This window comes from Carcharhinus amblyrhynchos, chromosome 21 (genome assembly GCF_965287045.1).
Source record: "Carcharhinus amblyrhynchos chromosome 21, sCarAmb.v2.hapA, whole genome shotgun sequence".
Taxonomy (NCBI): domain Eukaryota; kingdom Metazoa; phylum Chordata; class Chondrichthyes; order Carcharhiniformes; family Carcharhinidae; genus Carcharhinus; species Carcharhinus amblyrhynchos.
Window position 1 is genome coordinate 37,201,785 of NC_137344.1, and position 18,000 is coordinate 37,219,784.

The window sequence follows — 18,000 nt, forward strand, 5'->3', positions numbered from 1 at the left end:
AATGCGAGAGCAACCCATTTTCACATGGAAATGGAGCTTAATGGTGGTGTGAGGCTACCACAGGAGACACTTTCTGGTGCCACAATCCAGTAAAAAGTCTGACAACGCCAGGTTTTAGTCCAACCGATTTATTTGATAGTAAACTCACAAGCTTTCGAGATTTCCCTCTTCGTCAGGTGAATGGAGAGTTCTGGCCTCGGACAGAGCATATAAAGCACAGACAGTTTAGAGATTACTGATTAGAATGTGAATCTTTACACCTAACCTGCTGTTCAAGTCCTGAAGTGGCTGACAATGTGTGTGGAAGGAGCACTGATCACACATTAAAGAGATGTGTATTGTCTCCAGACAGCACAGTGAGTGAGGTTTTGCAAACCCAGGCAAATCACGGGGGTTACAGATAGTGATCTTAGGTTCATGTCACACTATCTGTAACCCGTGTGACTTGCCTGGGTTTGCAAAACCTCACTCACTGTGCTGTCTGGAGACAATACACATCTCTTTAATCTGTGATCAGTGCTCCTTCCACACACATTGTCAGCCACTTTAGGACTTGAACAGCAGCTTAGGTGTAAAGATTTGCATTCTAATCAGTAATCTCTAAACTGTGCTTTATATGCTCTGTCCGAGGCCAGAACTCTCCATTCACCTGATGAAGAGGGAAACCTCGAAAGCTTGTGAGTTTACTATCAAATAAATCGGTTGGACTAAAACCTGGTGTTGTCAGACTTTTTACTGTGTTTACCCCAGTCCAACGCCAGCACATCCACATCATGGCCACAATCCAGACCAGGACCTCATTTGGAAGGTGATAATGAGCACAGGATTCCTGCTGGGACACTCATCTGGACACGTTTAAAGGTCCCTGTTGATGTTCAATTCTGCATAAAGGATTTTACCCTCTGTAGCGGGCACATCTTTCAGTACACTGTTACATCCTAGTTTACAGAGGAATAACTTTTTGAGTGTTTTCTTTCATGCTCTATCTTGGACATCACATCAGTGAGACCCAAGCTTTTAAACAACAGGTAGTTACAAGTTTTCACAGGCTCTTTTGTGGCAGCAGTGATGAATTTCGAACCTTCTGGGGAAAAGTAAATAGCTTCCAAGTGGATGTTGACCAGTTTTGGTTGTTTATTGACCCGTTTGTTGACAGGGAAGCTGCTTCCGAATTGATAGGCTTTGTTTCTGGTTAGAGGGTGACATCTGTAAACTGGAACAATGGAAACATTCATGGCACAGATGGAAGCCATTCAGCCCACAGAGTTTGTATTGTTGATGTTAGCAAAGTTGTGACTGTACAACAACAACCACCTTCAAAAAGGCAGTAACTTCTGCCAGAAATGGAATTTTTTTCCCACAACGATAAATTTTGTCTCAGTGTCTGATTTGAGCTTCATTACCAAGGTTTGGTAACGCCCTTCATTACCAAAGGGCGGCACGGTAGCACAGTGGTTAGCGCTGCTGCTTCACAGCTCCAGGGTCCTGGGTTCGATTCCCGGCTCGGGTCACTGTCTGTGTGGAGTTTGCACATTCTCCTTGTGTCTGCGTGGGTTTCCTCCCACAGTCCAAAGATGTGTGGGTTAGGTTGATTGGCCATGCTAAGAAATTGCCCCTTGGTGTCCAGGGATGCATAGGTTAGAGGGATTAGTGGGTATAATATGTAGGGATATGGGGGTAGGGCCTGGGTGGGACTGTGTTCAGTGCAGACTCGATGGGCCAAAGGGCCTCTTTCTGCACTGTAGGGTTCTATGATATCTATGATGATATTTATGTTTGTAACAAGACCACCATCTTTGGAATTCAGGTCCTTTCTGGGATGAGGGAATTGGATCAGTACTTGAAAAGGGAACATTTGCAGGATTCTGGGGATAAAGCAAGGGAATGGGACTAATTGGATAGCCCTTTCAGAGATCTGACACAGATACAGTTGGCCAAATACCTTCCTTCTGTACAGTATGATCCTCGGATTTGGTATAAATATCTCTGTTCCACGTCAGGATAAATCACCCATATTTTCCTTTGATTCATCCTGCTGGCTCATAGTGTGACTAGGAGCAGAATCAATTAGTGCTGTCAATTTTGGCTACCGATGACTAGAGAAAGTTTGAGATGGGTGGGGGGAGGTTGAGAGACCTCTTTCTCATTTTGGTCAATTTGTGCTTAAAGTAACACGAGCAGGGCTGAGGAGAATAATTTCCTACAAAAGGCATTTGACTCTTTAAAATTCTTACCTGAGTACAACCTTCCATTGAGCTAGATAAACTCACTGAGAGCTATCAGTACTTTCTTGAAGCAGTTTTGTAAAAATGGAAGGAGATTGAGGGGAGAGTAAGAGAAACTGCCCAAAACAAAAAACAAAGTGTAAAAAAAAATTTAAAACATCAAATCAAAAAGTGATTAAAGGGGTCAAAATACACCCCAGCCTCCTGCAAGGCCCAGTGAGTACAAGTGATGTCAACGGCACTGTGGACTTTGCATGCTCCCAGTCCTGGGGTACCTGGTCATGAACGTGGCTGTGGTAGAGGACCAGATAGTCCATACCAGCTGCCTGTAGTTCAGAAGGGTGAGACTGAAGTGCAAACAAAACATTAATAAAAGGTTGTTCACACAACAGAAAAGGGAGTGCAGCCTAAGACAATTGATGTAGACTGCAAAAAGGGCAGATTTCTTAGGAGCCTGTGAACTGCCCAGTCCTATGCTCAGGTAATGCGTTCTAGCTGGGCAGGCCATTGCCTGTTACCAGAATTCAACAAACTCCACAAGAAGATCAATCAGTGGTTCCCTACGGACCTCGTGGGGGGTTTGTCACAGTTTGGTAAGTAAAATGAAACTGTATTCCTTTGCCTTAGCCATGTGGTCCAAAACAAGACAGAAATGACCAATGTTGATGAGGGTGTAGGAAGTCATTAACTTTATAGTTGCATCAAGAATTCTCTCCCAGTTTTGTGCTAAATCCAAACGAGGAAGTAAAATCATGATCTGTAATGGTTAGTTTGTCAGAGGACATTTTGAGGAAGATAGTTAATGTCGCAGAATTAATTAATGAATCTTATAAAGTGAGGAGGGACCTCCAACTCGACCTACATTGCTGATGTGCCTTGGAATCTGGAGAAAGTCCCGACGTGCGCATCCGTGGCTGTTATACAGGAAGTTTACACTTCTGATTGCTGGTTTTACCCTGTCCGTCTGCTCCTTGATTCAATGACAGTGGGATTAGATAGCCAGCACCACAGAGATTTGGGTTGTAATACTTCCCTTGGTTTTACTGTATGGATTTACTTGGGATTTCTCGTAGCAGATGTAAAACCAGAAAATCTCTTTCTCTAACATGAACCTAACTATGGGTTTACCCTTGCTTGCACAGGAACTCCAAATTAAACCCACTTAAAACTAATATCTTCTTTCTAATACTTGATACAAATATTGATCACTAAAAGCTGCCTCTGTTTTCCTGCCACCAGTTGTAAAGTTAGTAATAAATGACAGCTTGCCCATGAAGAGTGACACTTCAATATCCCAGCAAGCATCGTGAGATTGGAATCAAACAGGAAGTGATTAAATATCCAAGACTGGATTTCTAAGCTGTCTTGCTGTCCGTGAAGGTGTCAGTTCCAAATATTCCTGAGGGATTGTGATCAGACATTGCCGTGACCATCATGCCATCAGTGACATGTAGGCACTTTTGCACATTGTGTGAGAATGTGCTTCAGAGTATGGACAACAATGTGAGGGGGCAGTGGAAAGTGAGCATCGTTGGGGCGGGTGCCGGGGATGTTAGCGCTGTCAGTGTTTGAGGCTGTGCTTTTTGAGATTGGTGGATCCATTTAAAAAGTGGTTTTTAAAAAACATCAGACCTGTGGGGCATGTCTTTAGGTCGTGACACATGAAGAGGGCATAAAGGCGACAGCGAGGGAAAAATGATGTCCAGCTGGGAAGGAGGCAAGAAGAAACCACTGAAGCAGCCTTAATAAAAAAACCCCAACAAGGAAGCAGATGAGGATGACCAAGGAGGAAGAGAAAAAACATTCAATGAAAGAAAAAACTGTAGGCAAAGACCACTCAATACTGGAAGCATCAAAATGTCAGGCAAGAAGTAATGAGCACCAGATTGTCCAAAGTTAACTCTTATCGATGTGGCATCGTTCTTCTATCTTCAGAGGGCAGAGGATTACATTTGCGACTTGCTTTTGTTATTTTAGTTTCTATCTTTCCCTATGTATTTGTTTTTTTGCCTTAGCCATGCTGAAATTGCATTTGACAATAGACCACCTAACCCTTTGCTCTGTTTCCCTGCTAGAGCGGCTATCAGAATGGCAAAAGGTGTGGTGTAAAGTAGTAAGAGGGAAGATTAAATCAGCCAGCATTGGAAGCACCCTCTTTGCTCTGGGCTAACATTTAACCAGAACATGGTCTCACCTGTGAAAAAGCATTAAACAAAAAAAATTTAGAACTTCAGAAAAGTGCAGGATTGTAAAAGGCCACTGCAGCCTATTTCTGAAGTATCACCTTTCTCCCTTGCTAGCTAGGGCTTTTCTTTCTTCCTTGTGTTGTATGGATTCCTTAATTGATTTTAACTCCACCAGTGGCCATGGTGGGAGTTGAACTCATGTCCCCCCCAGCATTAGCCTGGACTTCTGGATTATTAATACAGTGACAATCTTTTTGTGAAACATAACTTCCTTAAGATTGGGTGAAACCTGTAAAAATGAGTTTTTTAAAGAAATTAACAGCATTTCAAACCAGAGCCCATTGCCCTTACTCGGAATGTAGACTGGTTTGGGTGCCATGCTGCCACTTACCTGACTTTCCTCTTTTACTTTCGGAGTCACACTCAGTTGGCAGCTCCATTGTAATTAATACCAGAACCACAAGTTCTACCCTGCAGTTAGCTGTCAAACTTTGATCTGTAGAGTGGTTTCTCTCCAGAATGTAGAAATCCTTGTATCTGAAAAGTAGTATTGTTACATATTTGATGCAACTGACTTTTGTGACATTCGGTGTGAAGTTTACAGTTAAATAATTCACCTTTAAAGTCTATAAATAGGAGCAGTGATATTGCCGCAGGGGCGCTCAGTGCATTGTACGACAATCCTTTTGTCTGGCATTTTAATTTTGTCTTTTAATTTCAAATAGTTTAAAGTTTTGCCTAAATATATAGGCTAAAAAATATAGTGTAGTGGGCGGCATGGTGGCCTCAGCGCCAGGGATCCTGGTTCAATTCTGACCTTGGGTGACTGTGCAAACTCCACACACACGCCTTCTCCCTGTGGTTGTGTGGGTTTCCTCCCACAGTCCAAAAATGTGCAGGTTAGGTTGACTGGCCGTGAAATTGCCCCTTAGCGTCAAGGGGATTAGAAGGGTAAATATGTGGGGATGCCGCGATAGGACCTGGGTAAGATTGTGGTCGGTGCAACCCCAATGGGCCAAATAGTCATCTTCTGCACTGTAGGAATTCTCTGATTTGAGATGTTAAGTATTTGTCTGCCAAAGCTTGCAGCTTCTGAGCTCCGGTTTTACTTGTTTATGTGGTTCTGGGCTGTTCTAGTGGACACCCCTTCAGGGGAATCAAAGTATTTAAAAACTGTATCCCGAGTTGTAATTTACTATGTGATTAACTCTGTACAACTTGTCTTTCTGACCATTCAGCAACAATGGAATGTGACCAAAAATGTTGCTAGAGAGAGAGAGCAGCTGCAATTGTAGCGTCCAAATCGACCCTGAGTACTCCACATTGTTTCTGTCCCAATAATGTCACCTCCTTGGAAATTTATTTCACCCTGCCGAATGAGCAGACTTGCCATGGTGTCAACTGTTGTTTGGTTGCTACTACATTCGCCTCTGAAACAGAAGGTTGTGGGTTCAAGTCCGAGTCCAGGATCTTGAGTACAGACAATACGTTGGCTCTCCAGTGCAGCAAAAAGGACCTTGTGCTGTTGCTGGAGGTGCTGCTGTTCTTTGATGAGATGTCAAGCCCAGGACCCAATTGCTTTTCAGTATTTAAAAAAAATCCCGTGGCACTATTCAGTAAAGAACAGTTCTGTCCTGTGTGACCTGGGCAATGTTTACATCTCAGCCAGAAGGTTTCATTACCATGTTGCTGTGAGATGTACTCAGATTAACGTTTTTAAAAGATTATTTATTAATGTCACAAGCAGACTTGCATTAACACTGCAATGAAGTTACTGTGAAAATCCCCTAGTCGCCACACTCTGGCACCTGTTTGGGCCAACGCACCTAACCTGCGCGTCTTTCTGACTGGGAGGGAACCGGAGCACCTGGAGGAAACCCACGCGGACACGTAGAGAATGTGCAAACTTCACACAGACGGTGACCCAAGCCAGGAATCGAACTCGGGTCCCTGGTGCTGTGTGGTGGCAGTGCCAACCACTGTGCTGCCATAGCACTCAGGGCCCTGTAACAAATCCACGTTGTGAACCTTTTCTCTTCCTGCTTGTCAACTCAAACACCCCCCCCACCCTGGCACTGAATTCACCTGTGTGCTATTGGTAAAAATGCAGTCCCATTGACATTGTTGTTCTTTAATCTTGAGCATCCATTGAGGTGAAGATAACATTGTTCACCTGTTTGGTACGATCACAATGGGCACGTAGGGAGTTGCTACGGTGAGAGAAATGGGGTAGGAGGGGTTCAGAAAGGATGGTTTTTGGGAGGGGGGTGGGTGAGAATTGGGTGGTGGGGTAATGGAATGGGGGGAAGGGGCTATCTTAACCACAGGGGAGAGGTGGTGCTGATGAGACCATAAGAACAGCATGTCCACACAATCCCCACCCCCTCCACCCACCTTGAGCCTGCCAGACCCTCCCAGAACGACCAGCACCCCAGGGCACAGACTTCAAATACCACCCCTGCCAGACCCAGCTTTTACAATTAGATCCCTGGATGAGCTTCTCCCAGGACTTGAAGTCAATGTTAAAACTGCTACGTGAAAGCTTGTAGTGTCTCCTTTGACTGCCATGAGATTGCACCCCAGACTAAAGCTCTGCACAGAAGATTTGTTTGGTGCATAAGTGTCAGGCGTTCTAATTGCATGATTAGCCCAACTCAGTTGTGACTGTCTCAATATGGTGTGGTTGTTTGGCAATGCCAGCTTGGGTGAGCACCTCAGCATCTAGTAATTTATCTTGCCATCTGTTATTCGGAAGCTTCCAAAAACAGCTGAGGTGTAAATGGTTGAGCTTCTTGGCATGATATTGGTACGCAGACCAAGACTTAAGTGTAAACCACCACTGGCAAACAGGACTGTTGCTCAATGGACCTTTTGGCAGTCAGACTTGCCCCTCTTCACTCCCAGCCGATGCTCAAAGTCTGCTGAAGGCTGCACTCTCTCTGGCAATTCCTGTATGATTCTTATCGTCAATATGGACAGCCTGAATGTGCTGCCGAGATAAGTGAATTTATCCAAAACTGATAGGTTTTGGTCATGGGCTGAAGCTTGAGATGGGGCTGTCCTGGAGCTGACTGGTTTGTTCCTTCAGTTTTCTTTGTGCTGGTCATAAGGCTGAAAGTTTTGCATGTGTTGGCGAACATAAGAACATAAGAAATAGGAGCAGGAGTAGGCCATCTAGCCCTTCGAGCCTGCCCCGCCATTCAATAAGATCATGGCTGATCTGTCGTGGCTCAGTTCCACATTCCCGCCCTCTCCCCATAACCCTTAATCCCCTTATCAAAAACCCATCAACCCGCGTGTTAAAAATATTGAGCGAGGCAGCCTCCACCACTTCAACGGGCAGAGAATTCCAGAGATTCACCACCCTTTTGAGTGAAGAAGTTCCTCCTCAACTCCATTCTAAACTGCCCCCCCCCTCCCCCTTTATCTTGAGGCTGTGCCCCCTAGTCCTACTGTCCTTTCTGAGCGGGAAGAGTCTCTCCACTTCTATCCTATCCATCCCATTCATCATCTTGTATGCCTCAATGAGATCTCCCCTCATTCTTCTAAACTCTAACGAGTACAAGCCTAGTTTATTCAGCCTCTCCTCATAGCTCAACCCCTTCAACTCCGGCATCAGCCTAGTAAACCTCCTCTGCACTCCCTCCAAGGCCAAAATATCCTTGCGTAAGTGCGGCGACCAAAACTGCACACAGTACTCCAGCTGCGGCCTCACCAGTGCCCTATACAGCTGCAGCAAGACCTCCCTACTTTTATATTCAATCCCCCTCGCTATGAAGGCCAGCATCCCATTTGCCTTCCTGACCACCTGCTGCACCTGCAGGCTGGGTTTTTGCGACTCATGCACAAGGACCCCGAGGTCCCTCTGCACCGTCGCCTGCTGCAGTTTTTCGCCACATAAGTAATAGTCCTTCCTACCATTATTCCTACCAAAGTGGACCACCTCGCACTTGCCAACATTAAACTAACAGGTCCATGCTATATTGCATGTCCAACAGTGAGCCAGCACCACGTATGTGGAACCATGCATTGGCACTTCCTTAGGCGCAGTGATGGGAATTTTTAAAAAAAAGAGGAAGAGAAGGATTTAGGGTGTGGGCTGTATGAAGACGCAAAAATGCATGGTCAACAGCAAACAGGAAGTTGAGATTTACGTCCTTGGCAACTTTCTGGCTTGTGACTGGGGTTGTTTTAGATTGAGCAACTTTCCAATGTTGCGATATCTGATGCCAGGGCCACCATCATGGAAGGTATCAGAGAGCAGTGGAGAAAAGCATGCTAAAGGGGGTTGCCTCTAACACGTATCCCCGAATAACTCCATTACTGCCCAGAATGTGTCAAAAGACCTCGCCATCATCTAGAACACGTGTCAGTTTACCTTCATGGAACAGTCAAATTGTGGTGGTAACTTTCTCAGGGCAGCCAAATTATTTACTGTGTCCTCCCAAAAGCCCCCAGCGGTGACTGTGTCAAAGGCCTTCTTTAAGTCAACAGACGTGATGTGGAGGTCTGTACTCTGTGTTTGACATTTCTCCTGGAGCTGTCTGGCTACAAACACTATTTCGTTGGCTCATAAATAGAGTTATAGCAGTTTACAACATGGAAACGGGCTCTTTGGCCTAACTTATCCATGCTGCCTTTTTTTTTAAAACCCCGAAGCTAGTATCAATTGCCTGCATTTGGCCTGTATATAGGGATCTTCGCTCTTGTTTGAAACTGCAATAATGAGATTCCTCCATGGTCGTCATAAGATTGCCACGTCCCTTTGCTTGTACAGATGGAGACATCTTTATAATCCTGCAGGATGGTTCAATGTTCCCACATGGGCAGAAAGAGTTCAGTGGCATTGACCTCCAGCCTTGTAGAAGGCAAGTTTGAATAGCTTCAGCTCCTAGAGCTTTGCTGCCAGCCAGGAGTTTGGACTGTCATTTCTAGGAGGGGCCCAATGCATGAATGACCACACCTGAGTCACAACTTTTGTGTGAATTGGCACTTTTTTTAGGGGACGGGATGGAAATAAAAAGAGGAAGAGAAAGATTTAGGGTGTGGGTGATTTATAGAGGCTCAAAAATGCAAATCTAGCAGTGCTGTGGGGCAGATCACGGTTTGCTGTTGCTGAAAATGAAACCGAAGCTAAAAATGGGAAGCCCACTTTATAGAAGTATAAAACGTGCCATGTGGAAACTCGGTAGATCTGACCTGCAGATATTACAGCAGGATTTGCAGACAAAGGCTGTAGTTGGTCGATCCAGGAAATTAAATGAGGAATTCCTGGCACAATGATTCTACCCCCTTGACAAAATTAATGTGCAGGAGTCGTTTAATTTTTTTTTGTTTTGAACCAGTCCGGTTCATGAGATTCTGGCAATTTTTATTGCCTTTGAGAAGGTGGTGGCAAGCTGCTACCTTGTACCACTGCAATCCATATAGTGTAGGTACACCCACAGTGCTGTCAGGGAGGGAATTCCAGGATTTTGACCCAGCAGCTGTGAAGGAACGGTGATATAGTTCCAAGGCAGCCGGCTGAGTGCTTAGAGGGGAGCTTTCAGGTGATGGTGTTTCCATGCGTCTACTTCTATTGTCCATCTAAATGGTAGAGGTGGGCAGGTTTGGAAGGTGCTGGCAGATGATATGATGGCAGACTATTTGTTTTATACTTTACATTCCATCCCCAGCTGATAGGAATGGTCAGTGGATAGAGTGTAGATATCGGGGGGAGAAAATGGGTTTCTCAATCACTAGTTGTTGGCTTGTTGGGCTGAAGGGCCTGTTTCCTGTGCTGTGTTGTTCGTTGTTTGTAATTAAAGGTTGACTCATTTTGGATGTAGGACGCAACCAAAGCCCACTAAGAATAATTTACATGGTAAACTTTTGACCATCAATTGCATTGTTATTTTAAGTAGGTACAAACACTTCATTGGTTGTGCCAATTTGCTGGATCTGGACTTGGGGCTTCCTCTCTCCTGCTTTGATAACGGTCCACTTATCTGTAAAGAGTAAGGAAGAAAGGGAGTTACTTGCGTCTGTACAGCATTTTTCATGGCTTCAGCCAGTGAAGTACCTTTGAAATGTGGTGACTGTTGTGGTGTAGGGGAACCAAGTCATGAAACTGTTCTGGCCTATTTACAGAGAGAATAACCTGCTGATGCTAAATAAACATGTGTTTTATGTTGCAGGATGATGTCATGATGCCGCAGAGAGTGAGGCTGCAGTATGAAGCTGCCATTATTCACACCAATTGTGTAAGTACTAAAACTGACCAGATCCCTTGACCGTCGTATCGCTTTCACAATGAGAAATGCGTGGCAAAATTCAGATCCTGCATCTCAAAGAGCACAGACCAGACAATCTGTGCTTGCAGCCCCCCCTTAGATCCTCTAAATCCATCTCTGCACTGGGAGCACCAGGGTTGGTGAACTTACCCTCTCGTTATCCCCACTGCTTGCAGTTTTGCTATGAACATGGTGGAAACTGGAAGGCCTGAGGTTTCACTTCGTATGGCCTGTGTACGATGGCTTTGGGTGCTTTAATTTTCCTAATTTTATCAGCGACCCCAATCCTCCCGAAGGCACAAAGATAATCAGGGTCAAAGTTTGTTTGATAGCAATAGCTCCTGGCTGCAGTTTGATATTTTTAATCGCTTACAAACATCTGTGTCTTTTGTGATAGTCAACTTTGCTGTGCTCACTGCATCTGTCAGATTTTCTTTTCAGACAAAAGACCATGGATCCTGGGTTCAATTCCAGCCTTGGGTCACTGTCTGTGTGGAGTTTGTACATTCTCCCCATGTCTGCATGGGTTTCCTCCCGTGCTCCCAAAGATGTGCAGATTAGGTGGATTAGCCATGCTAGATTGTCCCAAGGTGTGTAGATTGGGGGGAATTAGTGCGATGATCGTGTGGGGTTACAGGGATAGGGGCTGGGTGGGATACTCAGAGTTGATGCAGACCTGCTAGGCCGAATGGCCTCCTGCACTGTAGGGAATTTATGATTCAGTGACTTGAGAGGGTTAATTTTGTTTATTTCCCCACGGACATTGACTGACCTGCTGTGTATTGCTACCATTTTCTGTTTGCTTTTATTTCTTCTTTGCCTCAGTGTCTTTCTTCCCCGCCATTCCAATTTGTTGCAATTGGCCGCTGCCTTCCTGTGTGGTTTCCATTTTTTTGCCCCTTAACATTCCAGCGAAAAGAAATCCTGCACGACGCACTGTGTACCGATGTAGCAGTCCCCCAATCCTTCCAGAGCAAAACCCCAAAGATAACATGCTCTCAAAAAAATTAGAGGCCATAGACTTGACAGTAGTATCGCTTCTCGTTCCGATCTCCCCGCCCTCTCTGCGCGCCACAGTCTTCAGAACCAGCACAACCCATCTTACCAACCTTCCCAGGAGGGAGAGAAATCTATCCTTCTGCGGCGAGTGGAAATCGGGGGCGGGATTTTCCAGCTGGGCTCTCCCCAAGTCCAGAAAATCCTGCCCAAGCTCAACAGACCTTTGCATGGCTCGTGACCTGTCCACGTTCGATTCCCATGGCAGGCGGGACGGGAACGTTCTGCACAAGGATCTTTACATCTGCGCAGCATAGGCCCAGATTCGCAAGCAACCATTAAGAGTCTTGTAAAAGTGACTCAAAAATTGCATTAGAATTATTTACATTCTTTACTTAAAGAACATTGATTTATGCTAGCACCTTCCCAATGCAGCCCGATTTACAGAGGAAATTGTGTTAGAACAACTTGCATTTATATAGTGTCCACGATGTGGTTAAATGCTGCCAAGCTGCTTTATTTGCAATAATTGATCTACTACACTTGAAACGTATGAATGAGTCACCACTTGCATCTGCTGAGGCTACAAGCATGCTCTGAGCTCTTGGCCTTTTAAATAGGTCAGGCATATCCTAATTTCTTGTAAATCTCTATATCTCTGGCCTTTGGTGCACTGAGGCAATAGAGAAGTGAGGTACTCTGATCTCTATTCAGTGAGTCTTTCCTTCCTGTAGTTATGGTTTCTATAGGCAGGTTGCTGCCAAGTGTTATCTCAATGCAGTGAGTTGACTTTTTTCTTTTCCATTGCAGCAAGATTAAAATTAGTTCCTACAATAGGGTCCACGGAAGTAATCTGAGGAGTGGTGACAGTTTGCTGTGCGTGGCTTCAGTTTGCCCTAATACTTCTGATAATATGGCAGGACACAAGCGAAGCTTGAATAGGATAAGAATAGATCAGCAAAGGCTCTGCATTGTGTGACTGAAATTGTGAGCATAGACAGTGTTAAATCCTGTTGTACTGAGGCTTCTCTTCAATAACTACACCACAGTCAGGCGTCAGGAAACAGCTCTTTATTCAGTCTACTCGCTGCACACCCCAAAATGTTGACTACTCACAGCTCACCCCACACCTGAGGTCACATGACCCATTCCCTTAAAGGGGCTATGCCCCAACATGCATAATACAGCAATATCTTTTTTTAAAAAAAATCCAAAATTGGTTACAAAAGATTATCATTTAACTTTTCTATCTTTCCCATTCACATCTCCCCTTGCGGACCCATTTTCCCCTATTTACCTGTCTTTATTTTTCCCCTGAAAATCTCTGAACTTTTCAAATGGGCTTTTGGTCAGTGTTCCTGATTCTCCTACTCTTCAGAAGTTCAAGGTTGCTTGGAACATTTTATTGCAACAGCTTTATGCATTTAAATAGGGTCTTTCATATCGGACAGATATCTCCAGGAAGGTGTGGTCAGATAAAACTGGAAGCTGAATTAGAAAAGACTGGAAGAGGCTCGTTCAGGAGCTGGCTGTACAGGAGAACTGGGAATGTGAGTGCGCTCTGGAGGGCGCTGGCCAGCCAGCAAGTGCGCTCCGGCAGGGGGGGGAGAGGAGGCCAGTCGGCCAGCCGGTGAGTGCGCTCCCGGGGGCCTATGGAATTTCTGACCTGAACCAAAGTGTCTTGTGGAGCCCGCCTGGATCATAGGTTTTGTCTTTTGAATTTGGCTAGGATAAGCGTGATTTGTTTCAGTTCAGGTATGATTCAAATGACCCACCAGGGAGCTTTTTAATCAAACAAAGTTTACTTAAGAATATAGTGAACATGCACAGCAAGAAAATTAGCAAGAACGCTCATCAGTTACAAATAAGAAACAGAATAACCATTGTAACGTATAACCTCTTAACAAAGACATCTAACGTGTCCCAATCAAGCCAAATCCTTGCCCATAGGCAAAACCTTTTAACACAGCAAAGACTAATGCTCACGTGATACTAGACTTGAGAACTCTGTGGATGAAGTCTCAGTTCTCTGGATAAACTCAGAACAGCTTCCCAAAACACCAGGGACTCCAGGCAAGCTACCAACAGCAGATTTCCTACTCCAGGAAGGTTTTCAACTAAACAGCAGAAACCAGGGGGAGAGAGTGAGAGACTGTAAACTAAAACACTGCTGCCAAGCCAAAACATAAAATGAAACCTTCAACTTCCTAGGAAGAAAGAAATCCTGACCAGAAACTATGACCTCCCTCCTAACAATGCACGGCTATAAAACCAATCCCAGAGTAAACATAAACAACCCCCATTTAAGCTATTGAAGTAGCAATAAGAAGATATCTCCTCCAGTCAAGCCGATAAGACGTGACATCAGCTGAAGCTGAGAGAGCGGCAGAAATCATGTTTTTTTTTAATATATAAAAGTCTTCCCTAAAGGTGCACTAACGTCACAGTGAGTGCGTTACGGATAGTTGTTGTTTGTGAAACCATTGAGCTCGAGACAGAGTGAGTGAGACAGATGAAACAACGTGGGTCGCCTTGTCTCTATTGATGTGGATTCGGCTCTCATCTTCCAATCTGGGTGATGTCATTGCCACTCTCTCTTTTTGAAGAATTCTGATCAATGGAAACAAAGAAAAGAGTAAAGAAGTCACTGGTTCTTTTCCAATGATTTCATTTTTGTGAAGGGTATCTGGGTGCTGACATGCAAACTTCGTTGCTGTTTCTTAAAGGGCACTTATTTCGAATATTGGGTTGCCAATTGTTTTCGTGTTAAACAGACGGCTGCAGGTTCAGCACTTAAGCGCTGGTTTGGACGCAATTTTCATGGAGCAGTCGATGTAGATTCCTCACACCCATTTTCACTTGAGCATGTGAAGTTTGTTGACGCAACAGCATTGGCGCAAGCTGCCTCAAGGACTGACATGGAGGGAACACAGGTTTTCAGATATGGTACTGGAGATCCTTGCCAAGGAGATCCAACGGTGGCAGGGTATCTGCACAAAGAAGGAAAAACATCCATGGTCCAACACCATAGATGCCACTGTGGTATATTTCATCAGAAAAACAGGAACTCAGAACTGATCCAAGGTTCCTCACAATTTGAAAAGATTATCCATAAATTTGCAGCTTCAGAGGGAAATTATATTTCTACAAATATACCAACCAGGAGCTGGCGTTAGTCCCTTGAGCCTACTCCACCATCATGGGGAAGGATGCCAGCCGCCCTCCTGTCCCTCTGCTTAAAAGCAACAGATGCTCTGCCTGGCTTCATGTTCTTGCCTATCCAAAGGGGGCCTTCAGTACTCCAAGCACGCCCTTTCTCCTCTTGATGTCCAGTAGCAGTGTAGCGCAGACTGACTCTGTTTTGGTAACGTCCTCAGAATTTGCAGAAGAAATTTTGTTCAAGTGTTAGTGAAGTTTTGACAAAACTTCAGAAGGTTTCCCATGTGTTTTTGAGGTCTTCACAACACCAATGGCCATGACAGTAAGTCATCCTTTAATTGGCATTTGACTTTCTCATCAGTGCCATGTTTATTCAAACCGCCCGTTGCAGTTGTTTGAATCCAGACACCCTGTTGGTGAAGGATAGAATTGGAGCCATTCTTTACATTTATTTGCAGAGTTGCACATTTCAAACGTGCATCTCCTAACAGCACAACCACAGCTTTCTGTGCCTATTTAGAGGGGGCTTGAGTTGCTGGAACTTGCACCGTCAAAAGGCAGTGAAAGCAGTCTTCAAATATTTTAAAGGCAGAGCTAGATAGATTCTGGATAAGCAAGAGGGTAAGGTGGTTGGGGGGGGTTGGAGGGTGAATGTGGAGTTAAGGTTATAATCAGGTCAGTCACGATCTTAAGGATGGTGGAGTAGGTTCAAGGGGCTAATGCCAGCTGCTGGTTGGCATGTTTGTAAAAATATAACTTCCTTCTGAAGCTGCAAATTTATAGATAATCTGCACTCTTTTGAAATTGTGGGGAGCCCCAGATCAGTTCCGAGTTCCTGTTTTTATGATGAAATATACAGTGGCATCTATGGTGTTGGACCATGAATGTTATTTTTGTTCTTTTATTTATTCAAGGGATGTGGGCATCACTGGCTAGACCAGAGTTTATTGCCTGTCCCCAGTTGTCCTTGATAAGGCGGTGGTGAGCTGCCTCTTGAACCGCTGCAGTCCATGTGGTAGAGTCACAGTGCTGTTGGGGAGGAAGTGCCAGGATTTTGACCCATTGACAGTGAAGGAATGGGGATATATTTTCAAGATGCGGAGATGTCGGCGTTGGGCTGGGGAAAACACACTAAGAAATTTCACAACACCAGGTTAAAGTCCAACAGGTTTATTTGGTAGCACAAGTCACTAGCTTTCGGAGTGCTGCTCCTTCAGCAGGTAAGTGGGAGTTCTGTTTGCAAACAGGGCATATAAAGATGTAAACTCAATTTACTAAATAGTCGTTGGAATGCGCGTCTTTACAGGTAAGACCAGGGTTCAAATCTCACCACGGCAGATGGTGAAATTTGAATTCAATATAAATCAGGGCGGCACGGTGACACAGTGGTTAGCACTGCTGCCCCACAGCGCCAGGACCCGGGTTCAATTCCCAGCTTGGGTCACTTTGTGTGGAGTTGTACATTCTCCTTGTGTCTGCATGGGTTTCCTCTGGGTGCTCCAGTTTTCTCCCACAGTCCAAAGATGTGCAGGTTAGGTTGATTGGCCATGATAAGTTGCCCCTTAATGTCAGGGGGACTAGCAGGGTAAATACATGAGACTACAGAGATAGGATGGGATTGTGGTCAGTGCAGACTTGATGGGCTAAATGGCCTCCTCCTGCACTGTAGGGATTTTATGATGAATCTGGAATTTACAGTCTAATGGTGATTGTCGATTGTCGTAAAAGCCTGTGTGGTTCACCAATGTCCTTTAGGGAAGGAAATGTTCTGCCCTTATCTGTTCTGGTCTACATGTGACTCCAGAGCCACAGCAATGCGGTTGACGTTTTAACAAATGGCCGAGATACCCGAGGGATGGGCAACAAAATCTGGTCTAGCATTTATTTTTATCATGTTGCATCGTATTGCATTATTATCTTGATAAAAGCAGTCAATACAGCCTTAAATACATCCCATGAAAGAATAAAAAGGACTACAGATATAATTATTGTAAGTATATTCTATTTTTCTAAACTAGCCCCTTTTTTTGCATTTATCTATCATCTTTTTGTCAGTTCATTGCCTTTCATCCTCCTGCCTTTTCTAGCTGCTGGATTGATTTGAATTGCATCGTTTTTATACCGCTCTGGTTCCCTTTCAGTTTACTCCATTACTCCTGGTTTCTGTCCAGCCATGCTGTGGGGTCAGATTAGGCCAGTGTTATGTTTCTAATCTATTTGGCACTCTCCCACAGCTTTATGGTTGAATCTCGGAAAGTTGTCCGCTTCTTCCCATTTCTGTTGCCTCGTCTGTGAATCAGATTGTTTCGCAGACCTGAAGCATTGACTCCTCTTATTTCTCTCTCCACAGATGCTGCCTGACCTGAGTATTTCCAGATTATTCTGTTTGTACAAATATACAAACTAAGAGCAGGGGTAGTCCACTCAGCCCGTCAAGCTTGCTCCTTCATTCAGTAAGGCTGTGGCTGCTCTAATGACAACCTTCCTGCCTACCCCAATAACCTTGGCACTGTGGTTAGCACTGCTGTCTCACAGCACCAGGGTCCCAGGTCTGATTCCCTGCTTGGGTCACTGTCTGTGTGGAGTCTGCATATTCTCTCCATGTCTGCGTGGGTTTTCTCCGGGTGCTCCGGTTTCCTCCCACTGTCTAAAGATATGTGGATTAGGTCAATTGGTCATGTTGAATTGCCCCTTAGTGTCATGGTACTCGTAAGGTAAATATATGGAGCTACAAGGATAGGGCTGGGTGGAATAGTGGTCAGTGCAGACTTGATGGGCCGAATGGTCCCCTTTTACACTGTAGCAATTCTTTCCCTGTTAGTCAAGTTTATTTAGCCTTGCCTTAAAAATGTTCAAAGGCTCTGCTTCCACCATCTTTTGCAGAAGTGAGTTCCAAAGATGCTCAGTTCTAAGAGGAAAAAAAAGTTCTACTTTCTATCTTAAATGAACGACCCTTTATTTTTAAACAGTAACTCCTAGTTCTAGATTCTCGGATAAGAGGAAGCATCCTCTCCGTGTCCAACCTGCCAAGACTCCTCAAGATTTTAAAGGTTTTGGTCTCTTACTCTTCTAAGCTGCAGTGAACGTGAGCCTAGCCTGTCCAATCTTTCTTCATAAGACAACCAGTTCGTTCCAGGCATTAGTCTAGCAAACCTTGTCTGA

At 44.7% G+C, this 18,000-nt stretch overlaps 1 protein-coding gene across 2 annotated transcripts in view; it reads left to right on the plus strand.

Moving 5' to 3' along the window:
* Positions 1-18,000, plus strand: part of qtgal (queuosine-tRNA galactosyltransferase) — a 301,592-nt gene that overhangs the window by 21,106 nt on the left and 262,486 nt on the right. For both annotated transcript variants that reach the window (XR_013889124.1, XM_080209035.1), the window contains exon 5: positions 10,588-10,653. Coding sequence is in view for 1 of the 2 variants with exons in the window: in XM_080209035.1 (XP_080065161.1) it covers positions 10,588-10,653 (66 nt within the window). In the remaining variant the exon portion in view is untranslated. The remainder of the gene's footprint in view (positions 1-10,587; positions 10,654-18,000) is intronic.